General features: G+C 43.9%; 2 protein-coding genes across 3 annotated transcripts in view; both read left to right on the top strand.

The window, feature by feature from the left end:
* The window catches only part of LOC119033250 (C-terminal-binding protein 2-like), a 71,178-nt gene that overhangs the window by 8,356 nt on the left and 35,059 nt on the right, over positions 1-27,763 (top strand). For both annotated transcript variants that reach the window (XM_037123101.1, XM_037123104.1), the window contains exon 2: positions 13,230-13,396. In XM_037123101.1, coding sequence (XP_036978996.1) covers positions 13,339-13,396 — 58 coding nt within the window. In that variant the 5' untranslated portion in view covers positions 13,230-13,338. The remainder of the gene's footprint in view (positions 1-13,229; positions 13,397-27,763) is intronic.
* Positions 22,922-25,941, top strand: LOC119033249 (mediator of RNA polymerase II transcription subunit 15-like). Its single transcript, XM_037123100.1, has one exon. It carries the CDS (start codon positions 23,198-23,200, stop codon positions 25,607-25,609), a length of 2,412 nt encoding a protein of 803 aa, XP_036978995.1. The 5' UTR covers positions 22,922-23,197; the 3' UTR covers positions 25,610-25,941.

Here is a 27,763-nt window from a genome sequence, read left to right as displayed (position 1 = left end):
GTCAAAGTTTACTGAATGTTGAACCTCGCGTGAAACATATTTGTGGATTTACCTCGCCCACGCGAGCGAAAACCACTGGTTGCGCCATTTATGTTGAAATGAATAGATGTAGCCGTTTTTAACGCCGGTTCTTCTGGGCCCTAAGGCCAAGAGGATATTTTTTTAATGCTGCATGTTTACCCTCGCAGTCCAGGTTAAATCTGTCTACATACCGTGCTTTCATGCATCTAACAGCCTCTTTGCTCGCATAAATACTGGCAGGAGTCCAAACAGGGAAATCTGGCAGATGTCCATGAAACCATTTGACTCCTAAACCACACTGTTAAGTGAGAGGCTGCACTTCCCATTGATTTGAATGAGCAGTGGACATCAGCATGGCTTCTACTAGAGAGCTTCAGAGTTCACACACACACACACACACACACACACACACACACACACACACGCTTGCACAACGTCACACAATAGCGGTTATCTACTTGTTGCTGTGCAGAGCTAAGCGGAGTGAGCTGTCATCCTGCTTCTCATCACTCATCTGTGGTGAAAAGCGGCATATTATCTACTCGTCACTAGCAGTTATGGAAGTGTTGACAAAGTGAGTGGTGGAGCTGAGCGATGGAGTCGTATCACCTCAGCTATCTCCATTTATGAATATGGATATTACCAATGTTTGGTGAGCCCGGGGCTAATTCTTTGATTCTCGGCTGCTGAGAAGCTCAGTGGGATGGTTGGCTTTTTAACTCGTCAGCTTGTTCACACAAAGACATGTTTGATTTTCAGCCGTATGGAGATGTTTGATTCCTGATCCTGAACAAAAAGGATTTACTGTGGGTTAATGTTTCACTGAGCCAGAGAGAAGCCACAGACTCTCAGTCCCTCCTACTCAGTCCTCGGCGAATACTCCCCTCGGGACTCTGTGTGGGGTTAGAAATAGGTGTCCCTGTGGTTTTCAGACAGCTTTAGCGAATGCTATTTTGAGGCATAATACATGTGTATGTTGCAATCGTTTTAGTCTTTTATGCTACGTATCTGACATATCAAGCAGAAATAACTCTCTTTTAATAAATATTTAACATTAACTGAACAGGATTTGGTTCCCAGACTCAAAGTCTAGTGCATGCTGCTTTTTTATTTATAGACTCCAACATCTTTTGACCCCAGGTGAACATTTTTCCAATAATGAAGTTTTGTGCCATCAGGGGAGAGGGGAGTGCATTAGTACGATAACAGAGCTACAGTTCATTGGGATTGCCTTGTCAGGGATTTTGCTGATGCATGAGGTCTCTGTTTTACCTACAGCCAAACTGAACTTGCTATTTAAAACAGCAGCATAGCCAAATTTAAATATGGGGGGAAGAAAGGAGTCCTATTATCTGGCTCAGACATGCAGTCAATGCAGCACTGCTGGACAGATTGCTAATATTGGTGTATCAAGGGAAATACACAGCCCAGACGCCAGAAGTTAAAGTTTCTGCAAACCACTGATACTTTCATATTTGTAGGTACGTTCCGTATCACATTCACATTAAATATTTATGACCTGACTTTCATATTTGGAGTTGGAGGGGATGGTGACGGAGTTGAGGGAGCAGGCTTCCAACCCAGTGATCCCAGTTCAAGACTGTGTTTGTAAGAACTGGGACAAGGACTGTGGTGTTACAACACATGCAAACTGTGACGGCCACTGTTGATTTTCAAGGAGACCTCGGGACAATTTCCAGCCGTGTATGTGGCGACCAAAATAGATATTTGAAGCCCAACTAAGTGATTTTTGTGCCTAAACCTTACCAGAACATAAGCACATAAAATCGAAGTTTCAACATGTCTGCGGTTTACAGGAAAGTACATTGCCAACATTTATTCTGGCAGACTGCTTTCATTTCACTGGACACAGAAAGCCAAGATGATGATAAACTCCAACAGAGGTTATGTGTGCTCCAGTTTTTTCAGCCTCGGGGGAAGTTTGAACTACCAAAACATTTGGAATAACTCAAAGAACACAGCTTTTTGTTCCACATCTCACCCGTTCACCCATGTCTTTTCTACCTCACTTAAACCTCATCCCTGACCTTTCACTTCTCTCCTTCCTCCCTCCTGCTAAGCTCTCTTTACCTTATTTTCCTTTGAATATCAGTTGTGCTTCCTAATCCCTCTGTGCCCTTATCTTGTCTCGTTTTTTTTCCCCTTCAGTTTCATCTCTGTGTGCTCTTGCTCACAGGTGGCTGACGGGGTGTACTCTTCTTTGCTGGCTGTCTGTGTTTCTTCTTCTGTTTAGTATCTATTGAACACCAGCTGCCGTCCTTGGTCATGGAGGCACGCCTAATGCATATACATGAAAACGGGAAAAAAACAACACACGTACCTGCACACAGACAGAAACACACACACATGCATGCAATGTTAAATGGGTCTGATTATATGCAAGCTATTAACTCAAAAAGGAGGCTTCAAAGAATCATGGCACTCCTGAGAGGTGGAGTAGAGAGACAAAACCTGCTTTCTCTGAAAGGAGATCTCTCAGGTCGCACTGACACTAAATGTTCTGTGCCGTTGGTTTTCATTGCTGAACATATAAAGCCTCGTAAATGCACACTGCTTCATGTGGCGGTTTTCTGCCGCGCGCCGCCATGACCATAGCTGCTATCTCGTGTCTCTCTCTCCCCCATCCTCCAGCCTTTCACGCTGGGCAGAGTTTTTCAGATCTCCCCCCCCCCTCCCCGGAGGCTGGATGCAGCCAGACACCCACCTTGGCCCCAGTTCCCAGCCGACACGTCTGTGTTTTTTGGTGTCCGTCTGTATATATGTGTCTGTGTGTGTGTGGGCAGCAGTGTTCAGCGGTGTTCTCACAGCCCAGCTGAGACTGACAGATGGAATCATTTCACACACAGACAGAAAGGCAGGATACAGGAAACCGGGGTGTGTTTAATAGTCCTGGCGCTGCTGTGGTTGGTATTAATCTAGGTCAGTGGCGTTCAGCTCACAGGGAGTTGGCCTCTGGGGCAAGCTTGGCCTTTCCTTAACCCCAGTTACTCAACTAACTTACAGTCTATTTAGCTCATACGTAGTCTGCTGTTCAAGTACCTAACAAGATGTTTACGCTGTGTAGCGTTGGGCAGATTGCTACTGTACCTGGTTCAGCTGGCCTTTTGCAATGCGAGCACGTGGCTCCAGATGGCCGACACCACTGAGGCCCCCTGACCTTGATAATGCGCTCCAAGATGTTTCCAAAGATTTTATTTTGTTCTTGTAATCGGCTTACGTGTAAGAAATGTTACATTTTCACTGAGCTGGGCTTACCTGAGTAGCACAGTTTAGCTAACCCAGTAGGACTCAGCACTGAAGATGAAAATGAAACAGTTGAAAGCTTAAAGTTTGCATGAAATGTGTTACGTTACGTAATATCTACTGAACGGGTATGCATGAAACCTGGATGGTGGATGGGTCTTGACCCATCATTGGACCCCATTAACTTTTGGTGCAGATCCAGGAAGATTTTCTAACTTTCTCCTACATTTTTTGTTCATTTCTCATAGAATGATGTATGTATCTTGATGAAAGTAGATGTACTGAGTCCCATTCTGGTTTTCTTATTCTACGGTTACATATTTCCTGATTTTAGACTGTCTTTCATTCATGGATTGACCATTTATCTCATCCTATCATCTTTTATTTTTTTGTCCGATTGCCGATAAATTACAAATGTGACAAAGGTCATACTTGATGTCACAGTACTTTGATAAATTAGGAGTACTTTATTGGAACAAGAGTTCAAGAAGCCCTCTTTAAGTGAGGATCACATTTCTGTATCATGATTTATCTCCTTTAGAAAATGTTCAATTGTGAACCAGAGCTCATTCAAATTATGAGCGGTGGCACTCACATCCTGAACTCATCTCCATCCTTAATTTGCAGTTTAATTGCTCTAACAGTCGCTGCATATGCATCAGGTGCTCAGTAGTTAATTGGTAGGAAAAGACAGATCATCAAGTTCAACAATTAAAATTGGCACTTTCAACCCTTACCACACAAAGATGTACAAGTGTATCTAATTAGACTAAAACTATTCTGAGGAGGTTTCATGGCAATGACTCACAATTATGTATTACGGAGACTACATTCTCCCAGTAATGTTGTACCTGACAAGCAATATTCAAATAGAAAACCGATGATGACATTGAAAAGGAGGTATTTGTGGTTATCTGTCTTCATTCTCCTCATGCGTTTGCCTTTACGAACCCTCACTTTGCTCTTTAGACCCAGAAGCAGTCGTTTTTATAGTCTCTCCTCATTAGTCATGCTCGGTGCGTCTTTGAAAATCCTAAATTTACCCCTGAAATGGGACTGTGGCATCTCCATCCTTCAATCAGCCATTGGTTGAGGCAGTTTTTTAAGAGATTGGCCCCGTTCCAACACAATCTTTCCTTTTTTTTAATTTAATTTATTTTCCCTCTCCCTGATGCATAATTATTCCATAACCCTAAAATATAATTGCATTTTTGTCGCTCGTCTTTGCTCTTTCCTTGGGGTTTCTATCACGTTACAGCTAAATGGTTTTGAACGTTTGACTCTGGAGAGGTGTAAGAAATCAGTCAGCATTAGGTTAGATATTTCCATTAAATAGAACTAAATTGTTTAGACCTGTGTTAAATGATAAGCTGTCTTGTTTTTTGTTTGTCTTTGATCGTGCCTGGTGTTAATTAGCTGTTAGCTGAGGAATGGAAAGCTGCCAAAGAGCTGAGAAAGACGAGGTAAGATGGTGACGACTCCTCCTGATTTCAAACAGGCGGTCGACAACAACGTGCGACTTCACGAAAGTCATGATCTTCAGCAAAAAATTGGTTTATGCTGACTGAGACATTAAGTGCACCCACAGTTTTTAACGATATATATATGAGGCCTTGAACATCCAATCCAGTCACCGACATAGTGAACATCCAGAGCATCATTAGATGTCCCTAATTTGCTCTCATTATCACGTCGTGCTCTCATAATCATGAGGTTTGTTCGGTTTGGTCCTCGAGTCCTCCTCACTGTGCTGTTCATTTATTTCAGGTTCTGTGCTTTAGCTCTCAGTACTGGTATTTTTCCCTCAAAGAAAAATGGCTGAGGTTATTTTTGTCATGTTGAATGTCAACAGGAGAGTGGAAAAGACAGATTTATTACGAGAATGAAAGCATCTTGGCCACAACCTTTTACCTGTCAGCTTAAGTACCACAGGTTTTGGTGTGATTGCTTGTGTGTATGTGTGTGTGTGTGTGTGTGTGTGTGTTCCTCTCGGAGTTGAGATGAGTAAATATGTGTCTAGAATCGAATCCATCAGGAAAAGGAGAAAAAAAAATACCAGGATAACATTTTGCGACATGTTTTAAAATCCTTTTTTTATTTAATTTCAGACGTGGACTCTCTGTTGCTGCAAGTCCCTCAGTGGTCTGTATTTTGTAGTGGTGTTGTGAAAAAAATAAAATAAATTGCCAATTATCCCAGTGGAGATTTTATGCCAGACTTTGTTTTAGTTCATTAGATGTAAGGAGCTGAAGAGAGGAGGAATGCAGGCCGCGGTGAAAAGCCTCACAGGGCTAGGCTAACAGGCTGCCGTGCACAATAATGTCACCATTATGCGTTTCCTGGGTGACTTAAACGAATAGGCATTATTACAAAATTGTGCATTAGCCCAAGTCAGCAGTTAGTACTGCTGCAGTCTCATTTCGTTTAGAGTTGAGAGAAAGATGGCGAGAATGTGAGAGGAGGAGGGAGGGAGGGAGAGGGAAGGGGGAGGGAGGATGGGAAAATGGTTCAGAGAAAAGGCGATGTAAAGGAGAAATGAGGAATGAAAAGAACGCTGTCTGCCAGAGGCTGACAGGACATGCAAAAGGCGGTAAAAGGATACACGGAGAGGCACAGATGGACTGACAGACTAGGGGGAGAGTGATGATGATGGAGAGGTAGAAAGAGGAGAGCTGTAATTGTCAGTAACTGGTGTATTTAGACAGGGAGGGTTGGAGGAAGAAAGAGGCTGGCAGGGAGGAGGAAGGTGTAAATCAGCGGTCTGAGCGACAGCTTTACGTGCCCCTCGGAGCCCCAACTATCCGATTAATGAGAGAAGAGAAACCCTAACCACCTTCCCCTCCCTGCCTCGTCTTTTTCTGCTATCTTGCACTTTCAGGGACATAAATCATAGACTCTTAAGCAGTCAGTTTAGGTAGCTGCTACACAATTCTTCCTCAAAATGTTGACTGTATCCCCGTCCGGTGACGTGCCGCATTAATGAGATCTTACTGCAGCTGGTGGCCATTGAATCGCATTCATTCCAGCTACAACCAGAAGCCGCTTAGCTTAGCTTAGGATAGCACTGAAAAATCTGGAAAGAGGGGAAACCAACGTGCCTGGCTGTGTCCCAAGGCCTCCCTCAGCACCTCTGAAGCTCACTTATTAGCACATTATACCTCATTTGTTTAAACTGCGCGCAGACAGAAGTGTACAAACAGCAAAATGTGCAGTTAAGCACACCACTTATTCTCGGTCAGGCTCAGTGACTTTTAATTTTAGCTTTACTTTCAGGGCGTATACTTGGGTTTTTGTGCACATTAAGTGAGTTATAATAATCCCAGCTGGTGTAACACGGCAGTGTTGGTCATTAGCCCTAAGCTTCAAACAGTGAGGCTGTTCACATCGGGTTCCGCCCTCCTTCCCGAGCGATCCGATCACAAGTGGACAGCTTTAAGCCCGTCAGTTCAAACCTGGCATTAACATGCGTCCTGACATGCGTCTCAAGTGACCACTTGTGATCCCATCTCATTTCCCCCGCTATATATGCAGGCACGCATATAGTTCATCACTGGAACAAAGGAATGTGATGTATTTTTCAGATAAAGAAATATATACAGCAACGTGTGCCAAATTAACAAGCAGGCCTAGATAGTTAAGAGTTTCACAAAATGTTTCTGGGAAGGCAGTAGGTCTCAAAATGTGTTTACTGTCAATAATACGTTGTTTCTTTATAGATTTTGTGTAAATGTCGAACTTACAAGAAGGCTCAAATAATTCAGAATTTGCTGTAGTTGTTACGATAAGTGTGTTTCCACCTCACCCAATAAATTGAATCAGACTCTGGGGATGTTGTGGTTACTACTTCAGTGATTAGTTGAAACAGGCAGATACTGTCACTGTAGGGCAGAGCCAGGCTAGCTGTCCCTCTATTTCCAACATTTATTAACCCTAAGTCTAAACTGTCTGCTGGTTGGAGCTTCACATTAACTATACAAATATATTAAAGTAGTATCAATCATCCCATCTAACTTTTCAGCAAGAAATTGAATAAGCATATCCAAAATGTTGAACTGTTCCCCCCCCACTGAGCACAGCTGTCACATGCAGAGACGAGGCTGCACTTAAAACAAAGATATTTAAAAGTGAAAAGATGGAAGAGAAAGCAAATTGAGAGATTTTCAGATTATTGCCGGAGGGAAGAAAATGGATTTCTCTTAAATAAACTTCACAAGAATGAAGTTATTTCCAGTTTATCTAGAGCTTAAAATCAGCTTATTTCTTTGACTACAACGCCCCATACTTTCGTGGCTCGGTCCCATTTGTGTTTGTGCGCGCTGGTGGTCATCAAGTTCACGTAGTTATACTAGTTCACTGAGGTCAGAGGCTGGAAGCTCGGCTGGTGATCTTTAAAAAAAGAAGGAGCAAAAGAAAAAAAAGAGCGACAAAAACTCCCCCCTTGTAGTAAAAGCCTCCACAGATATTTCAGTCAAACATGCGTATGACAAAGTCAAAGCTTGCTTTACTTCATTCTGTGCCTTTTTCTACCCTTAGCCAAACCCACAGGTTTCTTAATCTGGTGAGACGGCTCCTCTGAGAGATGGCCTCAGTCAGAAAAAGACCTCTCTCTCTTTCTGTCTCTCTCTCTTTCTCTCTCTATCGCTTTCTGTTCCCTCCCTCTGTGTCTTCTGTGCTATTACCAACCTAAACAAGGTCTCCTGGGCTGCCTGCCTTGTAATATACCTTTCATCACAAAAGGAGTAGAAAAGAATGAGCGCTAGTGAAAGAGATGTAACATAAAGAGCTGAAAGGGAGAACTGTTTCTGAAAAAATCTGGCTTTGTCTGCTTGTGAATTTTTGATCTACAGGGTGTCAGAAGAAGAAGCACTGTATGAATTAATAACCTCTCGGAGTGATGCAACAGCTGCAACAATGCAAAGTAACGCCTGGCACGGCACGGCGGATTTTTCTCTGGCATTTTGATGAAAACGTTACTTCTGTTTGTGTCTCCGTGAGACACAGAGGAGAAGCTGTGGTAGCACATCTGCGGCGTACATCTGCCACATTTCACAAGCTCTTAACTTTGAACACCAGCTGATTCTGTGCCAACATTTTATCTGCTGTTCAAGTGTGTGAAAAAAAAAGAGCTTTGTTTTGTGAGCTCCACCGTGTGAGTGGCATTTAAGTTATTTGTTGAAATGAACACCTACGTCAAAGCTTTACAGGGCATATTCACGCTTCTGCAGCCCAAACATGCAACTGTGAGAAAAATGGTGTGAATTTCAGGAAAGTTTAAGCGCTTCATTACCCAGAAACCTTCGCCTGTTTTGGTAGCAGCTTCGACCATCGCTGGGGAGCTGAGTGTTCTGTCTCACTGCTGGTGAGGAGACCGGCTTTCGAAAGTCTCTTCCTGCGTGCCGTGAACATTTCCACCAATGACTAACTGTTACATCACCGCCTGCAACTGGCAATTAGTTGAATTCATGATTAATCTGCCAAATATTTTTTTCTCAAATTATGCATTAACCTTTTATTCCATTGAATGTCTTAATGCCAAAAGGTCAAATGATTTGATTTGACTTGACTAACTAGTGCTGCACGTTGCTTGAGACTGTAAAGGAGTGTTAGAGAGGCAAGACAGAGATATCAGTTTACAGGCTGTTATATGCAAGCAAGAAAGTCAGGGAAGGTATCTGTTCATACATGTAGTAGTAGTGATGACAGCTAACGTCATGAGCTGAATTGGTGGATGAGGTGTGCAAACAACAGAGTTACTGCAGGATGAACTGATGAACATACAGCACACGACTCTGGATACAAGGTCTTGTATCATTCAGGGCTTTATGGCATGTGGCAGGTTGCAGTCACAGCTGAGAGTCAAGCAGCACATGAAATGCATCCAAGTAGACAGGCGAGATCTCATTACAAAATAACATTCATGGGTTGACTACATTTCAGAAATGGTGTGTACTAAGTGTCGGATCTCTTTGTCAGCTCAGAGTCGGAGGACAGCTTGTAAAAGTCAAAATTGTATTTGTTGTTGTACGTGTATTTTTCTGATGCATCAGAGACAAGAAACAAACTTATTTTATCATGAATATTGTGAGTTTTGCAACATTTATCAGATGAGACTACAGTTGCTCTGGTCACAGTCTGACGTAACATTCACAGACACTACTGTGTGTTACAATGCAAGTAAAGAGAAAGTGCTGTGTGTGTTTCTGCCCTCTCCACGTTGAGTCAGTCAATCCCTGGAGATGTGCAGCTCCGTCATTTGCATGTGCGTTTCTGAGTGTGTGACTTTCTCCCCTCTTTTATCTTCCTCTCAGGTCAATCCCCTCATTGTTAAGTTACATAACAGCACTTAGTCAAGTAACAATCCAGCCGCGACGGTGCGCAGGTCTGCAGGATAACTGTACTTCCTCTCCGACACTCCTCTGGCTGAGAGCTCCTCTCAAACTTGTTGTTGACTTTTCAACCTGCTCAGTGGAGTCGACTTTTTTTTTTTTTTTTTTTTCTGGAAACAAAGTGGAGCTCCTTCTCACACGAGTCCAACCTCTGGAATTCATTTATGGAAATGAAGTCATGTATACCACAGATTCTGGTTTTTGGTCAGATGTAGCTCTCAAAGTGCTGAGTGGGCCATTTTTCTATGCCAGCAGGCTTTTTCTTTGAGACCACCAGTGAGTGGAGATGTAATGAAATGTGATTTTTGAAATGATTCCAGGTGTGATTCTGAGTGAAAATGGGGATTTGGTGGAGGCTCTGAGAATATATTATATTATTCAAGGATGCCGCAGCACCGATAGCGTAATTCTGGGCCGACAGTGATGTTTACAGTAACGTTTTTATTGTAGCCAATTCCGATATTGATGTTTTTTTGTTTTTTACTTTTTTGTAATTCGTTTCCCCATTGTGTGCCAGAAATTACTGTCATCTGTTCAGTCATCCAGCCCTTTATTACAGACTACTGATGCAATCATACAAATTTATGAAACAACCTTTAATACAACTTTATTTCTAGGGATGTGCAATTAATCAAAATGTTATCGAATTCACAGTACAATGTCCAGATCATTTAAAATGTGTGACGTAACAGCATTGTCATGAAGTGCTGTCGTACTGTAGTGAATTTGCATTTTGCATTTGACTTAAATAGGCCAAATGTGTATGCATTTAAAAACAAAATCATCACAATAATTCAGGACAGCAGATAGCATGTTGTGAGCCTGTCATCACAACACAGCTTCACTGAGTGTTGGTTAAAAGATTAATGTTAGTGTTGGGTTGTCGTCTGGTGTTATGATGTAATTCAAGCTGTTACTTTTGATTTAAGGAAATCTACGTGTTCTGAATCACACATCACTGTTTTGTGTCATCCTAATCCTGCGTTACCACCGCGTTATTGTACAAATTGCGGCGTTGAGAAGCAGCTTTGTGGGCACCTGTGTGCTGGAGCTGCATAAATTACCGTTTGTGAGCTATCAGTAAAGTGAAGTCTACATCAGGAGACTTGATAATGACTAAATGGCCAGGAGCACTCATGACCTGTAGTGTTTGCTGCTCATGCAGCACAGAGGAGGAGAAGCCCATGCATGTCTCCTCCAGTCTATTCATAGCCAAGGCGGTGTGACTCCCACCGCCTCTGACTGACTGCTTTCTGCTTCCCCTCTTGCTCAATTACTTCTCTGACTCCCACATGTGGGTCTACAGCTCTTTGGCAGGCAGGAAGACTTACCTTGTGGAGGAGGAGAGCTGAAGCCCAACTGACTGGTGCAGGTTAAAGCAAGACACGCATTGCATTTGTCAGTGTCAGAGAGAGACAGGAGCCTCATAGCGAATTGAATGCAGGGAGAGATTTGGCACCCACAGCGGTGTTTCTTTTAGGTTCACTTAGCTGCAGTGCACCACCTCCCCCTCCTGCCCCGAGCTGGGACGATGCCCCAACAGCTGGCCGAAATGAAAATGCAACAACAGATTCATCATTCAGCCATATTGCTGCTTAGCCTGCCCTCCACCCCTCCGAAAAAACATAACGGTTATAATTGCAGTCAGAGCGCAAATATCAATATATCATCATATAAATAGTCAAGTGAGGGCCGTTCTCAGAGCGCAGCACTCTAGGATCGGGCCCCGGGGCGAATATGGAATGAAACAGAGGCAGGGCTATGAATGTTGAAGGGCTGAAAAATATGCAGTCAAAATGCAGGAGGAGGAGGATGGTATCACACTGTACTCATCCTGTCAGACCGTGTTTTTCTAGTACTTTCCTCTCCCTCCCACCGACCCCCCTATTATTCCTTTATTCTGCTGATACAACCTCCTCCCGTCTGCTGACTAACTGACCCACATTCCTCTGCGTGACTCGCTGCCCTTAAGAGTGTGTGTGTGTGTGTGTGTGTGTGTGTGTGTGTGTGTGTGTGTGTGTGTGTGTGTGCGCTCAAGCCCACATTGCTGCTTGTCATCTTGTGTGTCCTTTGTGTGTGTGTGTTTGCGTGTGTGTGTGTGTGTGTGTGCATTCTTATGCCTTCCTCTCTCTACCTCTGTCTGCCTGCCTCTCCCCACAAAAAAAAAGAAGAAGAAACTGTGCCGTGTCCCTCAGGCTTCAGCAGGAACCAATTAGGAGATTGCTCTTTGGAGGAGCATCAGTCACTGGACGTAAATGATTGGTAAAGCGCCTCATTTGCTCGCTCGCTCTGTGTTTGTCTGCTTTTTCGCTGTGTTCCACTCAGTTTGGGGGGCTGCAGCCGCTGAAGTGACATTTCTTCATTAAATGTAATAAACAGTGCTGGCTGAGGTGAGGCTCCCTCTAGTGGAGAGCTGTGTCTCTGCGAGGTGAACGTTCTGATGTTGCAAGGAAGTTCAATGGTTCTGCCAAGACGTGAACTACCGTGCGTGGAGCCTGATATATGATGAGTGTATTGTGATGCACGTACAGGAAGTCAGGAAATCATGATTAGTATGGACAGCAGGGACTGAAGGTTTTTAAACTTTCCGCCTTTCTTAATGAGCATGAATTTAAAAATGCATTTCTCAATCAGTGAACTGAATTTAATCTAGATTTAAAGCTTTAGCCAAAAGCTACCCAACCCTGTTACCAGTGGCTGTGCAATTGATTGTTTTTTACACTGGACACACCTTTCTTTCACAGAATACACTTTTGATATGCGCTACATGATATATGCACTGTTTTGAATGATTTAGGATGATGTGCCACGTCACTGTGTGCACGGTGACGCTCAGAGGTGTAGATCGGCTTCCAGATAACTCTGGTACAACACATCAGTGAAACGTTTACATTGAATACTGTGCAGTAAATGGTCCCTGGCAAATGTAAATAAATAACCCTAAAAATTACAATAAATTAAAGGAAAAATTCACCCAGATTCATCCTCATCCCTGAACAGCTGAGGATGAATGTCAGAATCTCCCAAGACTACATGAGTCACAGTTTGGTTAACATCAGTATGTTACAAACACACCTACTTACCCTGCTAACTTGCATTACCTTACATATGTGATGCAACTTTACGACGTCATAAAAGAACCCACCATTGACTTCTGGTTCCATACTGGACACGAACAGCGGCTTCTTGAATCAAAGTCCTGTGCTTGTGTAACCCAGCCAGCCATCCACATCCGACTCCCTCTATGGACTTTTTATACCACTCATCCTCATCCTTTACAGCAGTCAAATCCTCAGTCCCCTGTCGATGTAAAGTTTAGTGTCCACAACAACGACACGTTTCTGGAGCTTCCCAGCAAAGGAGCGTTGCAGCATTTTCCCATCGACTTCAGTTGTTTAGGAGAATGCTGCAAAGCTGTTTCGCTGTGAAGCTGAAGCTGAAGCTGGGAGAACTTATCCTTGTTAAAATGTTAGCCATAAAACTCAAAGTCGCTGAATAGGCATCCCTGTCAGACCTGCTTTCAAGAATAATCTTAGTCTCTGCTTTCTTTGTTTTCAGGTCTAAAACACCAGCTAGCTCACTTCTGGAGGATTGCATTTGAGATTTTAAGCAGAAGAGGTGGATACAAGAACTCAAGAGAGGGGAGCACGTTTCAAGCTGTGACGGGATGGCTCTGGTCGACAAGCATAAAGTGAAACGGCAGCGGCTCGACAGGATCTGTGAAGGTGAGACAGACTCCTTTACTCCTCTCGTTTCTTTGTCTTCTCTCCCCTTTTTATGCGCATGTGGAGTCGAGAGACTGCGCGGTCACTGGAAATCGATTATTTAGGTCGTGGGTTTGCCTGCGTCTTTGTACATGTAGTGCGAGTATCCACAATGTTGTGGCCCAAAAAAAAGTTTCCCCTCCACTGTTTTATGGAAATGAAGTTTCCATCAGTGTTTAAGCCTTTCAGCCTGCTCGCACAATTCAGTGAAAAGCCGGTGGGATCGTTTGCGTGAGTGTGTTTGTGTGTGTCAAAAGGGAGCTTTGGGACCAGCCGAGGCTCCAAACTTCAGCTTTGAAGGCCGTCTAGGAGGGAGAACGTGCGTGTGTGTGTGTTTGTATGCGTGTGTGTGTGTGTGTGTGTGTGTGTGTGTGTGTGTGTGTGTGTGTGTGTTGTGGAGGTTGATGGCTGAATGAGACTTGAGTTCGATGTTTCCAGATTGCTGGAGAGATGAAGTAGAGAGTTTGTAATAAAGTGAAGCACTCCTCAGAGCCCTGGGATTGATTATAGCTGCTAGTGGGATTGATTTGTTTGTGTGTGTGTGTGTGTGTGTGTGTGTGTGAGTTAAGAGAAAGACAAAACAGGAGATTTTTCCTTTCCTCTCTCCTCAGTAATTTTTTTCACTTACTCACCGACAGGAGCCACTGAACGAATGTTTATTTGGTGTTTGTTAGCTTGCTCAGACTCGTACTCGCCCGTCACTCATGCTCCAACACATCATATGCTGCACTGCTGCACTGCAAGATTTTATTTTTGGTATTTTCCCTTTTGTAATGTTGGCAAAGCTTCCTGCTGCTGTTCCATTGGATCCTATAACTAATAGCCGAAAAAGTGAAGAGTGTTCCTGAGGTTTACTCTGTATTTGGGAATAGTGAAGATCTGCTACAGGATTAGATATTATAATTTGATTTCAATTTAAAAATGTTTCACCTTTTAATACAGTATGTGATTGTGAAGGAGTCTCACTGGATGCTCAAACAGCGTTTGACCCCCATGACTTTCCGATGTCAGAAGTGGAGGCGCTGTGTACAAACAGTATTTAACTTTTGGTAGCCAACAATCCTGAAATCCACACTGTCTTAATACAGCAAGTGTGTGTGAGAGTGTGTGCACCCATTATCCCCATTTAAATGATTTTCAAATGCCACCCTCTTCTATTACTAGGATTGCAAAAGTATGACATTTTCCTGCTCTGATAAACATTAAATATCACAGTCTCATGGTGTTATATCAAACATCTAATATTACCAATTACAGTGACACAAATGCTTCATTGTAATTTAGCAAAATATTCTCTTCTGACAGACCTGAGACTTGATATACACTTGAAATATACAGTATACTTGGTAAGATTGCGAGGTTTGTTTTTGAGGCGATTAAAAAGTCTGCTTATACTAGTGATGTTTAACCTGCGATCATCTTCGTAAATGATGTTTGTATTAACGTAACTGCTTTAACATCCCAAATAGAGTGAATTGCAAAAGAAGACATTGTGTTGCGAGGTTGTATTTTGTGTAATTTGCGTTGTTTCAAGTATGTTTCTGATTAGTCTATAGTTCTGTAAAGACGCTCCACTTTCACTTCAGCCCTCCAAAAGTGAAACTCAGGATTTTCTTAGTAATAATGAGTAATAAAGTTTTAATGTGAAGTGTCAAGTATCAGCATTTCAGTTTTTTTCTCGTAGAAGGAAAATCCCATTAAAAACTGAGAAACCCAATATAATAGATCCCTAAATGAAGCAGTGTTGCTGTCTGTTTCCACCCTCAGAATGAGAGCCACATGTGGCATCTAAAACCTCTCCAAACCACCAGCCCTGCTCGCTTGGAAACACTTTTTTCCCCTCTTTTTTTTCACACCAGAAGAATTACTGTTTCAGTGTCTCGGGAGGGTAATATGCTAAACATCGTCGAGCAGTATTTTCTGATGTGCCCCGTTTGTCCCACAGACGTCTTCAGCGGTGTCCCTGTCTCCCCCCTGCTCGACAGTGAAGTCATTCTGCTGAAGATGAAGGGGGATTTATTTATTTATTTTTTTATTCTGGTGCAGTTAGTCACCGCAGCTGCTCTTAAAAATGTGTAGAAGAGGGGTGATTCACTTCTAGGAAGTTAAAAGATCAGAGGGTGGTGAATCACGTCGTTTTCACGGTAGCGTTAAATCTGCTCAACCATATAAAAAGGGTATTTCAAAAACCAGAGGCATGGGGTGTTCTGCAGCATAATGTCAAAGCCACCCACTATTATCTATAAACAGAGTGTTTGGACTGAGGCGTGAAATAGAAATCAAAGTTCGCATCATGTGTATTGACAAAAACAAGGACGTTACGGCGCGGCTGTGATTGCGTTGCAGTCGTGGGCTGCGCTCGTCGAGACGGCTTCCCTAATCTCCATTTATCTTCTGAGGATAAGTGTGTCAATCCAATACTTGTTTCACAGCGGAGTGCATTGATTACATCTTTACTCATCGTGATGAGTGGCTAACGGAGCCGTGCCTGTGCCCTAAATTGAATTCGAAATGGCTGATCAAGTGTGGCTGTTTACTCCAGTGAAAAAATGGTCACGGTGCCGGAATGTAGATTTCAACCGAATCGGCGAACGTCGTGCCATCGAGGACGTCTGATGTGACTCAGTGTCTTTTGCTTTCATGTTGGATAGTTGTGGCTTTTCAAATTAAAACTGCAAGGTCAAAACTAAGGCTATAGCTCACATCTGTCGGTTTTTTTAATTAATCTATTGATCATTTGGTCTGAAAACACGTTAGAAAATGTTGCTGCTTGCCTCTGATAATTTCCCAGACACCAAGATGATGATCAAAAATAAAGAGATATTCAATCTACAGTAATACAAAACAAAGAAAAGCAGCAAATCCTCACATTTGAGAAGCTGAAAAAAGAAAATGCTTGCCTTTTGTTTTTGCTTGATGAATAACCTTTGACAGTTAATCAATAATCAAATTAAGGTTTTCCCCAGGAAACTGCTGTAGCCGAGCTAGTGAACCACACAGAACTGGACGCGTCATGTTTTCTGATGACTATTGTTAGTAGGATGCTGAACAAAAACAACTTTATTATAAATATGACATGATTTGCAGTGTGAAACTTCACCTCTGCTCTTTTTCAATAAAGGTCATGGTTTCGACTTTATAAGAAATCAGAGAGCAGTGAGTCAATTGAGGGAAATAATAAGTATTTTCGAAATAAATTGATTATTGTTTTCCAGCTTTTCAAGTTTTAGATTAAAAGAATTGATGCTTTCAGTATATAATAGTTGCTGTAAGCGTTATTTTCATTTTAGCTAACCTCCATTTTGCAGCGATCAATCCCGTCCCTCCTCTTTATGCCACCACGCTTGCAGAACTGTTTTTTCAGACAGCTCTGCCTTTTTAATGAAGATCTCCGTCCTGACTGGATAAAGTGAGCAGGGATAAAATGTATTTTCTCTTTTAGTGTATGAGCAGGAGGAGGAGAGACACGAGTCACCGATCAAGCAGTGATTAGTGTTGGACTATAGATCCATATAACACTTATTTTAGTAAAAATATATCACTTACAGCAGCTTTAATACATGCGTGGAGGACCTCTTATAATTACAATATTTTCTAATTCATGTGTGTCAGTCAGCTAAATAATTCATCCGCTAATTGTTTCCACATTGTTTGAATTTTCAGAAACAAATGACTTCAGTTATTTCTCTATTAACAGCATTGTTCAGTTTAGATATCAGCTTTCAGAATGTATGTGGCACAACTGCTCCTTCTGCTGCGGGTTTGATAAAGCGCCAAGAAGAGTGTAACTGCAATAAGGGAACTGTGGCAAACATCTGTTGTGAGCATCAGTTCCCGTACTCTCTTGTTCCCCCCTTTTTCTCTCTCTCCCTCTCTGACTCCCGTCTCTCCTTCTGTCCGCTCCATCTGTGTACCCAGCATGCATTGGCTTGGGCAGCAGCGCGAGTCGTTGCCATTGCCGTTTAGCCGGAGCTAACTGACTGATCTGGGCAGAGATGGGATGTGAGCGGCACTGCGACGTGAACTAGGTCGCGGTAACAGCATGTTCCTGAGTGTTGATTTACAAGTTGCAAATCTGTGCTTGGATGCAAACACCACAAGGTGGGGTAGTGTAGTATGTCATGGCGTTTCCAAGTGTGCAGTAAAATAAATATGTTAATGCTTGATAATGCATCTCGTATTGTCATGTGTGAAACAGGAGGAGATGTATAAACAGCGAGCGGTGAATAATGTGGCCAGTCAAGCTAAAATACCATAAAACTTTGCCCGTGAATTATTCATATTCTCACATATAACAGACCTGCGAGATTTTTAATAACAAAACGCTTCATATTAAATAGAGAGGACAACCAGGGAGGCTGTGGAGGAGAGGGAGGAGGAGGAGGAGAAGGAGGAGGAGGAGGAGGAGGGGGGGGTGTCCTGATGTCATCCTCCCCTGCAGGTTTGGGGAGGGAGGGGGGGCTTTGTATCCTGAGCTTTTCGGCACAGATTCGGGGCTCTGCTGCATCCACCTCTCTGCTTTCATCCCCTCCTCCTCCTCCTCCTCCTCCTCTCCTCCCTCCTCTCCTCCTCCTCCTCCTCCTCCTCCTCCTCCTCCTCCCACTCATCTCTCCACGCTCTGGCATCCAGCTCCGGTATGAAGTCATCGGAGCGGTCTCCGGGTCTGACCCCCCCCTCGGGCTTGTTCCAGGCTCCTCACCAAAACCCGCGACCCCTTTATAGGCTTTGTGGAGAGGCAGGGAGGGGCACGGAGAAGTGGAAGGAAAAAGAGGAGATAGAAAATGTTGTTTCTGGAATGAGATTCGTATCAAACCGGCATGAGTGATTTTTGTTATTTCTTTCATCGGAGTGTGACTTCTCTTGTGCTCACCTTGAATGAAAATTTCCGGCACGGTTTTCTTTTCGTCTTAGCGTCTTTTGTTTGAGCTGGCGTGTAGCTTAGCGGTTGTGTGAAAGTTTGGGGAAGAGTTTCTGGAAAAAAAAAAAAAAAAAAAAAAGTCTCCTTTTCAAACTAAACTCTTCAGCTGCAACACTTAAGCATTATAATGACATGTGGCTCTTCTGGATTTTGGCTGGAGATCAGAGGAAGCACGGGTAGGAGAGTGCACCCAAAAGAGATGGATAACAGGGAGAGGGGGTGTCTCGGTAACATAGCTGACATAGAGGAAATTCTGGAGAGTTTGTGGCTTTTGCTGCTTTCGTGTGTGCATTGCATACTGCAATACAAAGCTGTGTGTCAATTCAGAACACTAACCGAGTATATGATTGTCATTTAGATAAGTACTAGCTTCATTGCCATCAACCTCCATTTTACAGCCCATTTAGTCCCTATGGAGATGCATTCAGATAGAAATAATCCCACTGGAATCACATACAAGCCATTCATGTACATAATGTCTGTTAAGTGTGCATTACAATTCATCTGACAGCATTATTCGTTGCAGGGGTATTGGCATTGTAATCCCATTTCCAGTTGGTGCCTCCTGCCCCACGCTCATGCATAAGTCAATGTGTGTTTAACATTCAAATCATGCCTTGAGTGTGCAACGTGTCACACTGGAGGAGACAGTTGTTTTTATTCCTGTTGCAGTGCGGTATTCACTTTGAGTTAGCGTGTGATTGTTATTCATGTATGCACGTCAGAGCTGAGGCCAAGGCTTTAGCGGCCGTTTGCGTGTGCGAATGAAAGGGGACGTTAACGAAGCGCCGCGGCCGCTCCCGTCTCTGCTGCACGTCAGAAGACGAGCAGATCAGGGTCAAAAGGCTGAGCGGGGGTATCGGGGATCGTGCGAGCTGAATGTGTTTGTGTGTGAGCGCCTGCGAGTTAAGTGTGAGTGACAGGAACTTTCTAAATGGGCCTTGTTTGCATGTGGGCCTTCTGATTCCAGCATTGCATGCAAATATTTTACATGGTTAAAACATGCACTGATGAGCACGCCGACACTCACGCTTGCACACACAAACACAAAAAGCGAACACACCTCTGGTTCTTAGCTGAATATCAAACACAACAACAACATTTGGTACAACACAAATGTTGGGTTCCATGAATTGTCATTGCTTTTTCTGTAATACTGTGTTTTGTGAAATGTCGTTGTGTTCTGTAATGTTGTTGTGATTTGACCTTCAGGGCCACCGTAGATTATCCTCCTGGTTCAGCTGTAGTGTTAAAGTGGAGGCAGGAACTGAGAGGGCTGAATGACGGGAGTGGAGTAGAGAGTTTCTAAAACAATGGCAGGCGCCTTGTGTGACAGATTAACCGCAGGTCTTACTGTTATACATCATGTCCGCCTTGCTACTCGCTGCTTAATGCAATTTTTCTCGGACTCTGACAGAAGTGTAGTCTCGTAAAAGAAAAAGTGAGGCTGAAGTAGTAGCTTTCTGAAATCTATTAGCAGTTAAAAGAGCTGCATAATTGCGTCCTCACCCGAGGTTTCTATATGTTTTACCAGTTCTGGATTTTTCCACCAGTCAAGTCTTATTCAATGTAAGGTCTTTATAAGCTTCTGCTGGGGTGGTATTATATTTGTTCTAAAATCCCCGGCTTAATTCCTAAATCCCTCTGTTACAGTGAATCTGGCGTTGTTTGCACAGTCTGGCAAGTATGGCAAATGGAGGAACATTAGAATTTGAAAGTCAAACATTGTTTAGTTTGAGACAAACAGAACTCTGTGATTTGCTTCCCTGTCAGGATTAGATCCGCAAACCCAAAGTACACACCTCTGCCCCGTCTCTGTGTTTGAGGTTGACTTTATAGGGATGACTGATCTGCTGCACCGGGTCTCTGGAGAGTCGGGCAGAAGAAGTAATGAGAGGAGTGGATGAGGTTGGGGAAAGGAAGCCGGGGCATCACGTATGCTCCATAGGCTCGTGCCCTTGACACTGATGCGTGCGTATGTGGCCGTGATCATCTCCGCCCAAATTTAAGCTGCTCAAAAAGAGACTTAGCAAGGGTATTTGTAGCTTTTGGGAACATTAAACATAAAGTCTGACTTCTACAAATGAATGTTTGCTCATTGTGACATCAAGGAGTTTTTTTTATACTTTGTGAGCTCAGAATAAAATGCAGGTAAGACTGTGCACCTTTATGTGATGAATGACACTCATACTCGGAATGACTGTAGAACTCGATTGACTTTCTAACAGTAAAACTCTGCTTGACAAAAATCAACATGGGCGTCAAAACTGATTTTTTTCCAAACTCTCTGCTTTGATTTAATAAATCATCTTTATTGTCGCATTTGGATCTCTATGAGGGCTCGCTCTTGCCTCTTCTCCTTGCCATTTTAATTTCCTTTTTACATAAAGCTGACTAATGTTCCTCTGACCTTACCCAAAGAAAAAACACTCTCAAGATGTCTGCGCTATTGGTTTTGGAGCCACTGTCATCAGCTTTTTTCCCCTGTCATCTTGTGAAAACAGCAGAATATCTGATCTCTTCCTACTCTAATTACACAACCGTGATTAAAGGAGATATTAGTGCCGCAAACGACAGACATGCCCGCACAGTTTCCACAGGCCCTCTTTAAGATATTCAGGAACTTCTCTCAATATGCTGATATTAACTTTCTTCACCATCTAAAATATGTATTACTGGCCCTCGTTATGGCTGGCTCGCTCTGAGATTAGATTTGGATGGAAATGGATACTTCCTCACCTTACATCTGTTTTCATGCATTAATAAACAGGGATCCTCTGCAGAAGGAATCGGGTTTCAGCCACGGTGACATGAAATGAGACATGCATGTACACTGTCAGAAAAGAAGTTTTAAATTTGTACCTTTGGGGTACATTCACCTGTCACTGGGGCATTACCCTCTAACTACTGCTGCTGTACCTTTGACATTGGTTACTTATATGTACCTTAGTGGTTTGGCCCTTAAAGAGCCCAGTCTTGTACCTTTTCATCCTTGATTTTAGGGGACAAACACTGAGCTTTTAAAAAGGGTACATATATGCACCTTTTTGGCCCCTATATAGTACACATAGTTACCTTGAAGTCCAATGTTGAGTCCTAGGTGGTACATTTGTGTAGATTGCATCTTGGGGGACAGAAATGGACTCCTACTCTACTCCTATTTCTGAAAGTGCAGCTAGGTAGGTTGGTATATGGTCAGTTTTCATGTATGTCTCATAGGCAGAGCATAATATAAATTTGATGCAGCATTATAGCAAACTTTTTTTTTATTTATGTCTATTTTATGGCATATTTGCATGCTGTTGATTGAACTTCTGTTGTGCTTTGGCTCGACAAACATAGGATTGTCGCAAGGCAAAGGTTGTAGGTGATCTGGATTAACTGCTGTCACAAAATAGCCCTCCCCCTTGTTCACACAGACACACACATTAACACACACATACTGATGCACACACACCCCCCAGTGTTTTACTTTTCTCTGCAAAGGGGCAAATCCCGATTACAGAGCTTCTCTAAGAGAAGGAGATCAGGGAAGCTTTAGGGAAAGAGGGGGAAGGTGTTTTGTTTTTCTGACAGTAAGATACATGGTGAGAATTCATTTTTGACCATAAATGACAAAATTAAACAATTTAGAGTTTCGAGCATCTTGTACCGTTATCTTGTAACTCGACTGGACAGAAAGTAATATTGATAATTCAGTGCATCATTGCTTAAAATGACTGTCATTGGGAGGGCGAAAGGACAAACTGCAGGTGGATTTTGTTATGCAGTTTGTAATCTCCATGCAGTCCACACGCTGTAATTTTCAGTGTCCTCCAGTTAACATACAGACAGCAGGTCTGAGTGATTTCAAATGGAGGAGAGTGGGGCAGTGACAGCGCACGCCACGAAGGCATCAAGGACATTTCAGTGTGAGTTGGGCAGCAGTTGCGTGGTGGCTCTGCTGCAAGCATGGGGCCTGGAGGATTAGTGTCCAATCAGAGTGGATTTGATGTTTACTGACAGCACATGGGACTTAGCTGCGAGAACTGTATTTCATTTGTATGCAATGAAGCCGTGCTCCTTGCCTGGCCTGGCCTCCCCTCCCCGTGCTGTGAATCTGCCAAAAACTGAAACCTGTTGACGACAGCACATCATCAACTGCTTCAGGTATGTGACTCTTCAGGAGAGGGTGATGGGGTTTGGGCGTGGACTCTAAATCATTGGCATTATCATCACCGGAATCATCATCATCACCAGATACGCTTGAATCTGGTTCACATGACGTCACAGTGGGAAGTGGAATTAAACAGGCTTTATTTAGATGTAATCCCTCATAGCAATCGGCAGAGCGAGGAAAATGTCCCGGAGAAGGGAAGAGATAAACCCTATTGGATTAGTACAAGCCCCTGCCCATCCCAACCTATAACTCAACCTATCCCCTTTTTTGTCTTTTTTTTGCCATCTCAAGCATGCATCCTGTTGCTGTGTATTCCATGGAGTAACTGTGCAGTGTTGGTGTGCTTTGGTGTAATGTGTTTGTGTGTGGTGTCTTCTTTCCTCACGCACAACAAGCCAGCACGCCCAGGGATTAATTATTCAAAGACCGACAGCCAAAGGGGGAGTTACCTGATAGTACGGACCTACAATATTACAACCTGATATCAGGTGAGACAGTGGACCCTGCTACATCTTCTTTTCTGCCTGTTCTCCACCTTCCTCTCTCCATTTTTACTACTACGATACCTGAAGACTTGAAAGGGAACTTTCAAAAACCAGGTTACAAGAGGATTTTTTTTCTGTTTTGTGTTTTTTTTTTTTTTTTCCTCTGTTGAAGCCTTCTCTGCTTTTTCCCTTTTTTGCCAATGCTTGTCACTAACAAACAGTTGAGCCTTGGTCGCTCCCACAGTTGGGACACATTGGGAGGGAATGAGGGTCAGTGGGACAGGTCTGAGAGTGTCTACGAGCAGCAGGCAAGAGTAGCCGGCCGGCGCAGCTCTCTTTCATACGGGGAGGGAGGAGGGTGGTACGAGCCTCCACCAGGAGTGCGGCCCCCTGACCTGGATTTAAAACGCGACCAATATTCCTACCAAGACCCTCTCTACGGACAGGTTTACCCAGACCGACACGACCCGCGCCTGAGGAAGGGCTCTGCGCCTGATCTAAACCACTACGAACGTGCATCTATGGCTCACCGAGGATCCATTCCACATCAGGATTACTATCCACATGACCCGGCCATGACTCCCCGGGCACCTGAGGGCTTTTACCGTCCAGAACACCAGCCTCCGCCACCTCACCCTCATCCACTCAGTAGGTCAAGCTCTCATTTTGGGATTGCACCTGGGTCTCGTGCTGTGTGGGATCAAGGTCAGGGAGGGAGAGTTGGACCTCAAGCCCCTTCATCGCCTCTACCTCCTCCTCCTCCTCCTCCAACTGCCCATGAATTGAATCGAGCTTATAGGGAAGCTGGTGCTGTAACCGCTGCCAAAATGACACCAGATGGCCAACAGCGCAGACCTTCCAGAGACCCATCTCCTGCTCACTATGGTATGGAGCATGCATCTCCCCTCTATGCCAGTGAGCCTCCACCCCTGACAGGCCAGCCAGTCTATACTGATGTTAATGGCCGCCCATTGGATCCACAGCAACAAGCTGCCACCTGTCTGGTAGTGGATCCCGCAAGTCAAGGTATGATTATGAGGCAAGAGACAGCCTCACCCTTCACTGTCCAACAACAGCAGCAATTACAGCAGCAGCAACAGTTGCATCAGCAGCAACTTCAACAGCAACAGCAAATACAGCAGCAACAATTACAACAACAGCAACTTCAACAGCAACAACTTCAACAGCAGCAGTTACAGCAACAACAAGTACAGCAGCAACAACTTCAACAGCAGCAATTACAACAGCAACAGCTTCAACAGCAACAGTTACAGCAACAGCAACTGCAGCAAGAACAGTTGCAGCAGCAACTGCAGCAACAACAGGCCATGCCACCTCCACCTACCATGCCCGTCACTGACCCTAATCTTTCTATGGTGCCTCAACTTCCTGCTACACCTGCCCCAGTGCAGCCCGCAGCGGCAGTTGCCCCAGTTGCACCTGCCCCTGTGCAGCCTGTCCTAACTTCAGTCCCTCCTCCCCCAGCTACTCCACTTCCTGCTCCTCCCCCTGCTGCCCCACAAACACCTTTGCCCGTGGAACCCAAGAAAATTGTTCATCCTGAGTTTCTTGCCCTGTTGCGAAATGAGGGCCTCTCCGAGAGCACCATCTCCTCTGTTATCCAGCAGGGATTTGACTCCACTAGCATGCTGGCTGTTATGGAGGAAAATGATGTCCGTACCATTGCCCCCAACCTTGGCCAGGCGCGTGTACTGTCTCGTCTGGTCCACAACTGTAAGCGACCCGCTGAGGCTCCGCTGCCTCCCTCTGTACCTCAAACACCCGTGCGAGGCCGCTCTAACAGCTTTAGCCATCGCTCAGACATCTCCCACCACCAGCAGCACCACCATCCACAGCACCCTCCACATTCTTTGACCGTGGACCCCAATCTGATGCAACCACAGACCCCTGGGGCCTTGCAGACCATCTCACCAAGGATGGGAGAAGCCATGGGGAGGAGACCCAGCAGTGCTCCCTCACAGCACCTCCTGGAAGCTTCTGGAGGCTACCCAGGCCAACCGCCTCGCTCCCCAGGGCCATATGCTGGAGCCATTATGCCTGTTCAATCAAGACCCATGTCAGCCTACTCTGCTGGGATGACCATGCCAGGGATGCCCATGCAAGGTATGCAGATGATGTCACAACAGATGACTGGGTCAATGCCTGCCATAGCAGGGTCTATTCACTCCATGCAAGGTATGCCACAGCAGATGCCCGTATCCATGCCAGCTTTACAGCAGCCACCCCAACAGGTACCGAAAGCATACTCTACCAATTACACAGTGCCCATGGAGCTTATGAAGAGGGACAGGAACATACTGCCATTATCACCCATGCACAGCCCTCACCCCAGTCCTCAGCTTATGCGAAAGGGTGCTGGGCCTGCACCGGACAATGCCCTTGTTCCTATGGGAGCTCCAGGCCAAAGCCAAGGTGCCCTGGTTGCTAACCAGAAGCTCAGTCGACGCACTGGTCCACCGGTCATAGTGTCCACTATGGCGTCTCCGGATACAAGTAAATCTTTTTTTCTCCTCCTTCCATCCTTTTTGTTTGCTGTTTATTTGATGTCTTTTTGTGTTTTGCTTTCTCTTGGCTGTTTCACATGTTTTTAATAGATAAGAAAATGGATTGGTGCTGGCGCTCTCCTTGTTTTGCATAGTTTATGTGTTCCTCTCATTGCTTTGATTAGCTCGACAAACCAGTGTTGCTGTGCTTTTAGTAATAATATTATGTTTTCACAGTTTGGTCGACATTCAGGGTATTGAACAACTTGATTACTAGACTGCAGTCCCTCACTGTGCGGAAAAAAAACTCTAAACATGTTTTCATCCTTCATTGTGATGAAGAATTAGTATGTTATGAGTGGAGTTTTTTGTGCAGCCATTATTCATCTGAAGTGTTTGTGAGATCTATTTTCTGGTACGACGCATGATGCTTGACCTTAAGAAAGTCCAGACTCAACGAGAATGTTAATAGGGTATTTTTTTTAAAACCACTTTATCTTTCTGGTCAGTGCTATCATTTGTTTGCTGTCCCTTGTTCATTCTCATTACATCCACAATGGATAAATGATGTGCTTTTTCTCTGTGCCGAGGCCAGAGGAGCGAAATCGAAATGTTGCTGCCTATCTCTTTTCCACAACTGTTGTCAGGATTATGATTAAAACTGTTAAAGGATAAATTTCCATCCCCTGGCCTACTTTTGGTTTCTGCTTTTGCTGTGATCCTTAAATGATACTTGCATCGGCTTTCTTGTCTACTTATCTCTGTGAGAGCCAGATTTGTCAGAATTCCATATACTTTGTGTGAAGTCCTTTATTATTTCAGTAATCTCATGCAGTTCTCTTGTCAGAATGACACATTGATGCCCCATTAAATACAACAAAAAATGGCACTGATGAGGCGTGATATGGAGGGTTTGGGAGGAACAGCTGTCAGCACCCTTTCTGATACCTTTTAAATTTTAACAACTGTGCGCTGTCTTCATGTTACAGTCTGTCAGCTGCTGCATTCATGTGTGAACAGTTCACATTAAGACTTCTCTGCAGAAAAAAGTCAGATATTGTGTGCAGTGGTGTTCACAGCCTGGGAACATGAGGTGTCCAGACGTGGATGTGTTAGTGAGAGTACACTACGTGTGATGTGATAGCGGTCTCCTTGTAAAGATATTTTTCTCATTTAGCTTGTAATGCCCTTGCTAGATAATTGTAGCCCTTTTTAAAAATCATAATCTGCCTCAGTTATACAGCATTCATAAAGACGCATAATGGTGCTTGCATCATCAGTTGTGTGTAGCTTTAGCTGTTGTATCATTGTAACTGCAGCTGTTTCTGATGAAGTCCTTTCTGCTCTGCCACGCACCATCTCTCCACAGCCCCCAAGCCCCTGTTGTTGTAAACATGGATGTCTTATTGCATTATGATAATAAGGGTGCATTAGGGTAGCCTGAAAAGCCTTTACAGCCAAAACACAACCTTTCCTCAGTCTTGCTGCTTTCAAGGTGTATCATTGGCCTTCATGAAATTGCATTTAGCTTTTGTTGTTCTTGAACAGTTTTTTTTTCTTTCCCCCACAAGATTCAGAGTTTATATTTGAACAGGCATATGTAAGAGTTCAAGGTCCAATTAGTTAGATAGTTGGAGAGTCTCATTTCCAACTGGTCAAACACCAAAATGTGGATTTAACATTTCAAATCACAGTACAGCTTTGGAGACAGAGCCCAGTCCTATGAAAGCTGCTCAGTGCTTCATGAAGCCCAAAAAGCCAGGATCCTCTACACACTAGAGACGTCCACCATTCGAGCTGGCTAACTTTGAGTTTAGCCCCTGGCTAACTTGAACAGTAATTAAATGATTTATTCGTGCAGGTCTTTCAGGTTTTTAAAATGTTACCGGACTGAATGGTCGTTTGTGGGGGTTGTGACACTCAATTAATGTATCTATAATTTTACAGCCGCTTCTTTCACAACGTAAGCCTATGGGAAAACATTTTTTGGGGCCCCAGTGCGTAACATGATGTTGCAGTTATACGGTTTGACTACTGCAAAAGTTGCTGCTATACCTGGGTCCTCACACCAACGCTTTGGTTTTGCCAGGTTGTTGAATACTGACGCCTTGACTTTGTAGGTCAGGCTGGCACCAATCTAAAGCCTCAGTGTTTTAGACGAGTTGGGAAATGGACTCAGCAATCAATTGTCTTGCAAATTGGACCGTACACAGCAGAGTTTCAGTGACAACAAAATCCCTCATTTCATTTATTGAATATTGT

The sequence above is a fragment of the Acanthopagrus latus genome, chromosome 15, assembly GCF_904848185.1.
Source record: "Acanthopagrus latus isolate v.2019 chromosome 15, fAcaLat1.1, whole genome shotgun sequence".
Lineage (NCBI taxonomy): Eukaryota > Metazoa > Chordata > Actinopteri > Spariformes > Sparidae > Acanthopagrus > Acanthopagrus latus.
This window is presented reverse-complemented; position numbering and strand designations above follow the sequence as displayed.

What these genes read in the sequence shown, in the direction of transcription:
- LOC119033249 (XM_037123100.1), top strand. Translation starts at nt 23,198, where the DNA reads ATGCTTGTCACTAACAAACAGTTGAGCCTTGGTCGCTCCCACAGTTGG.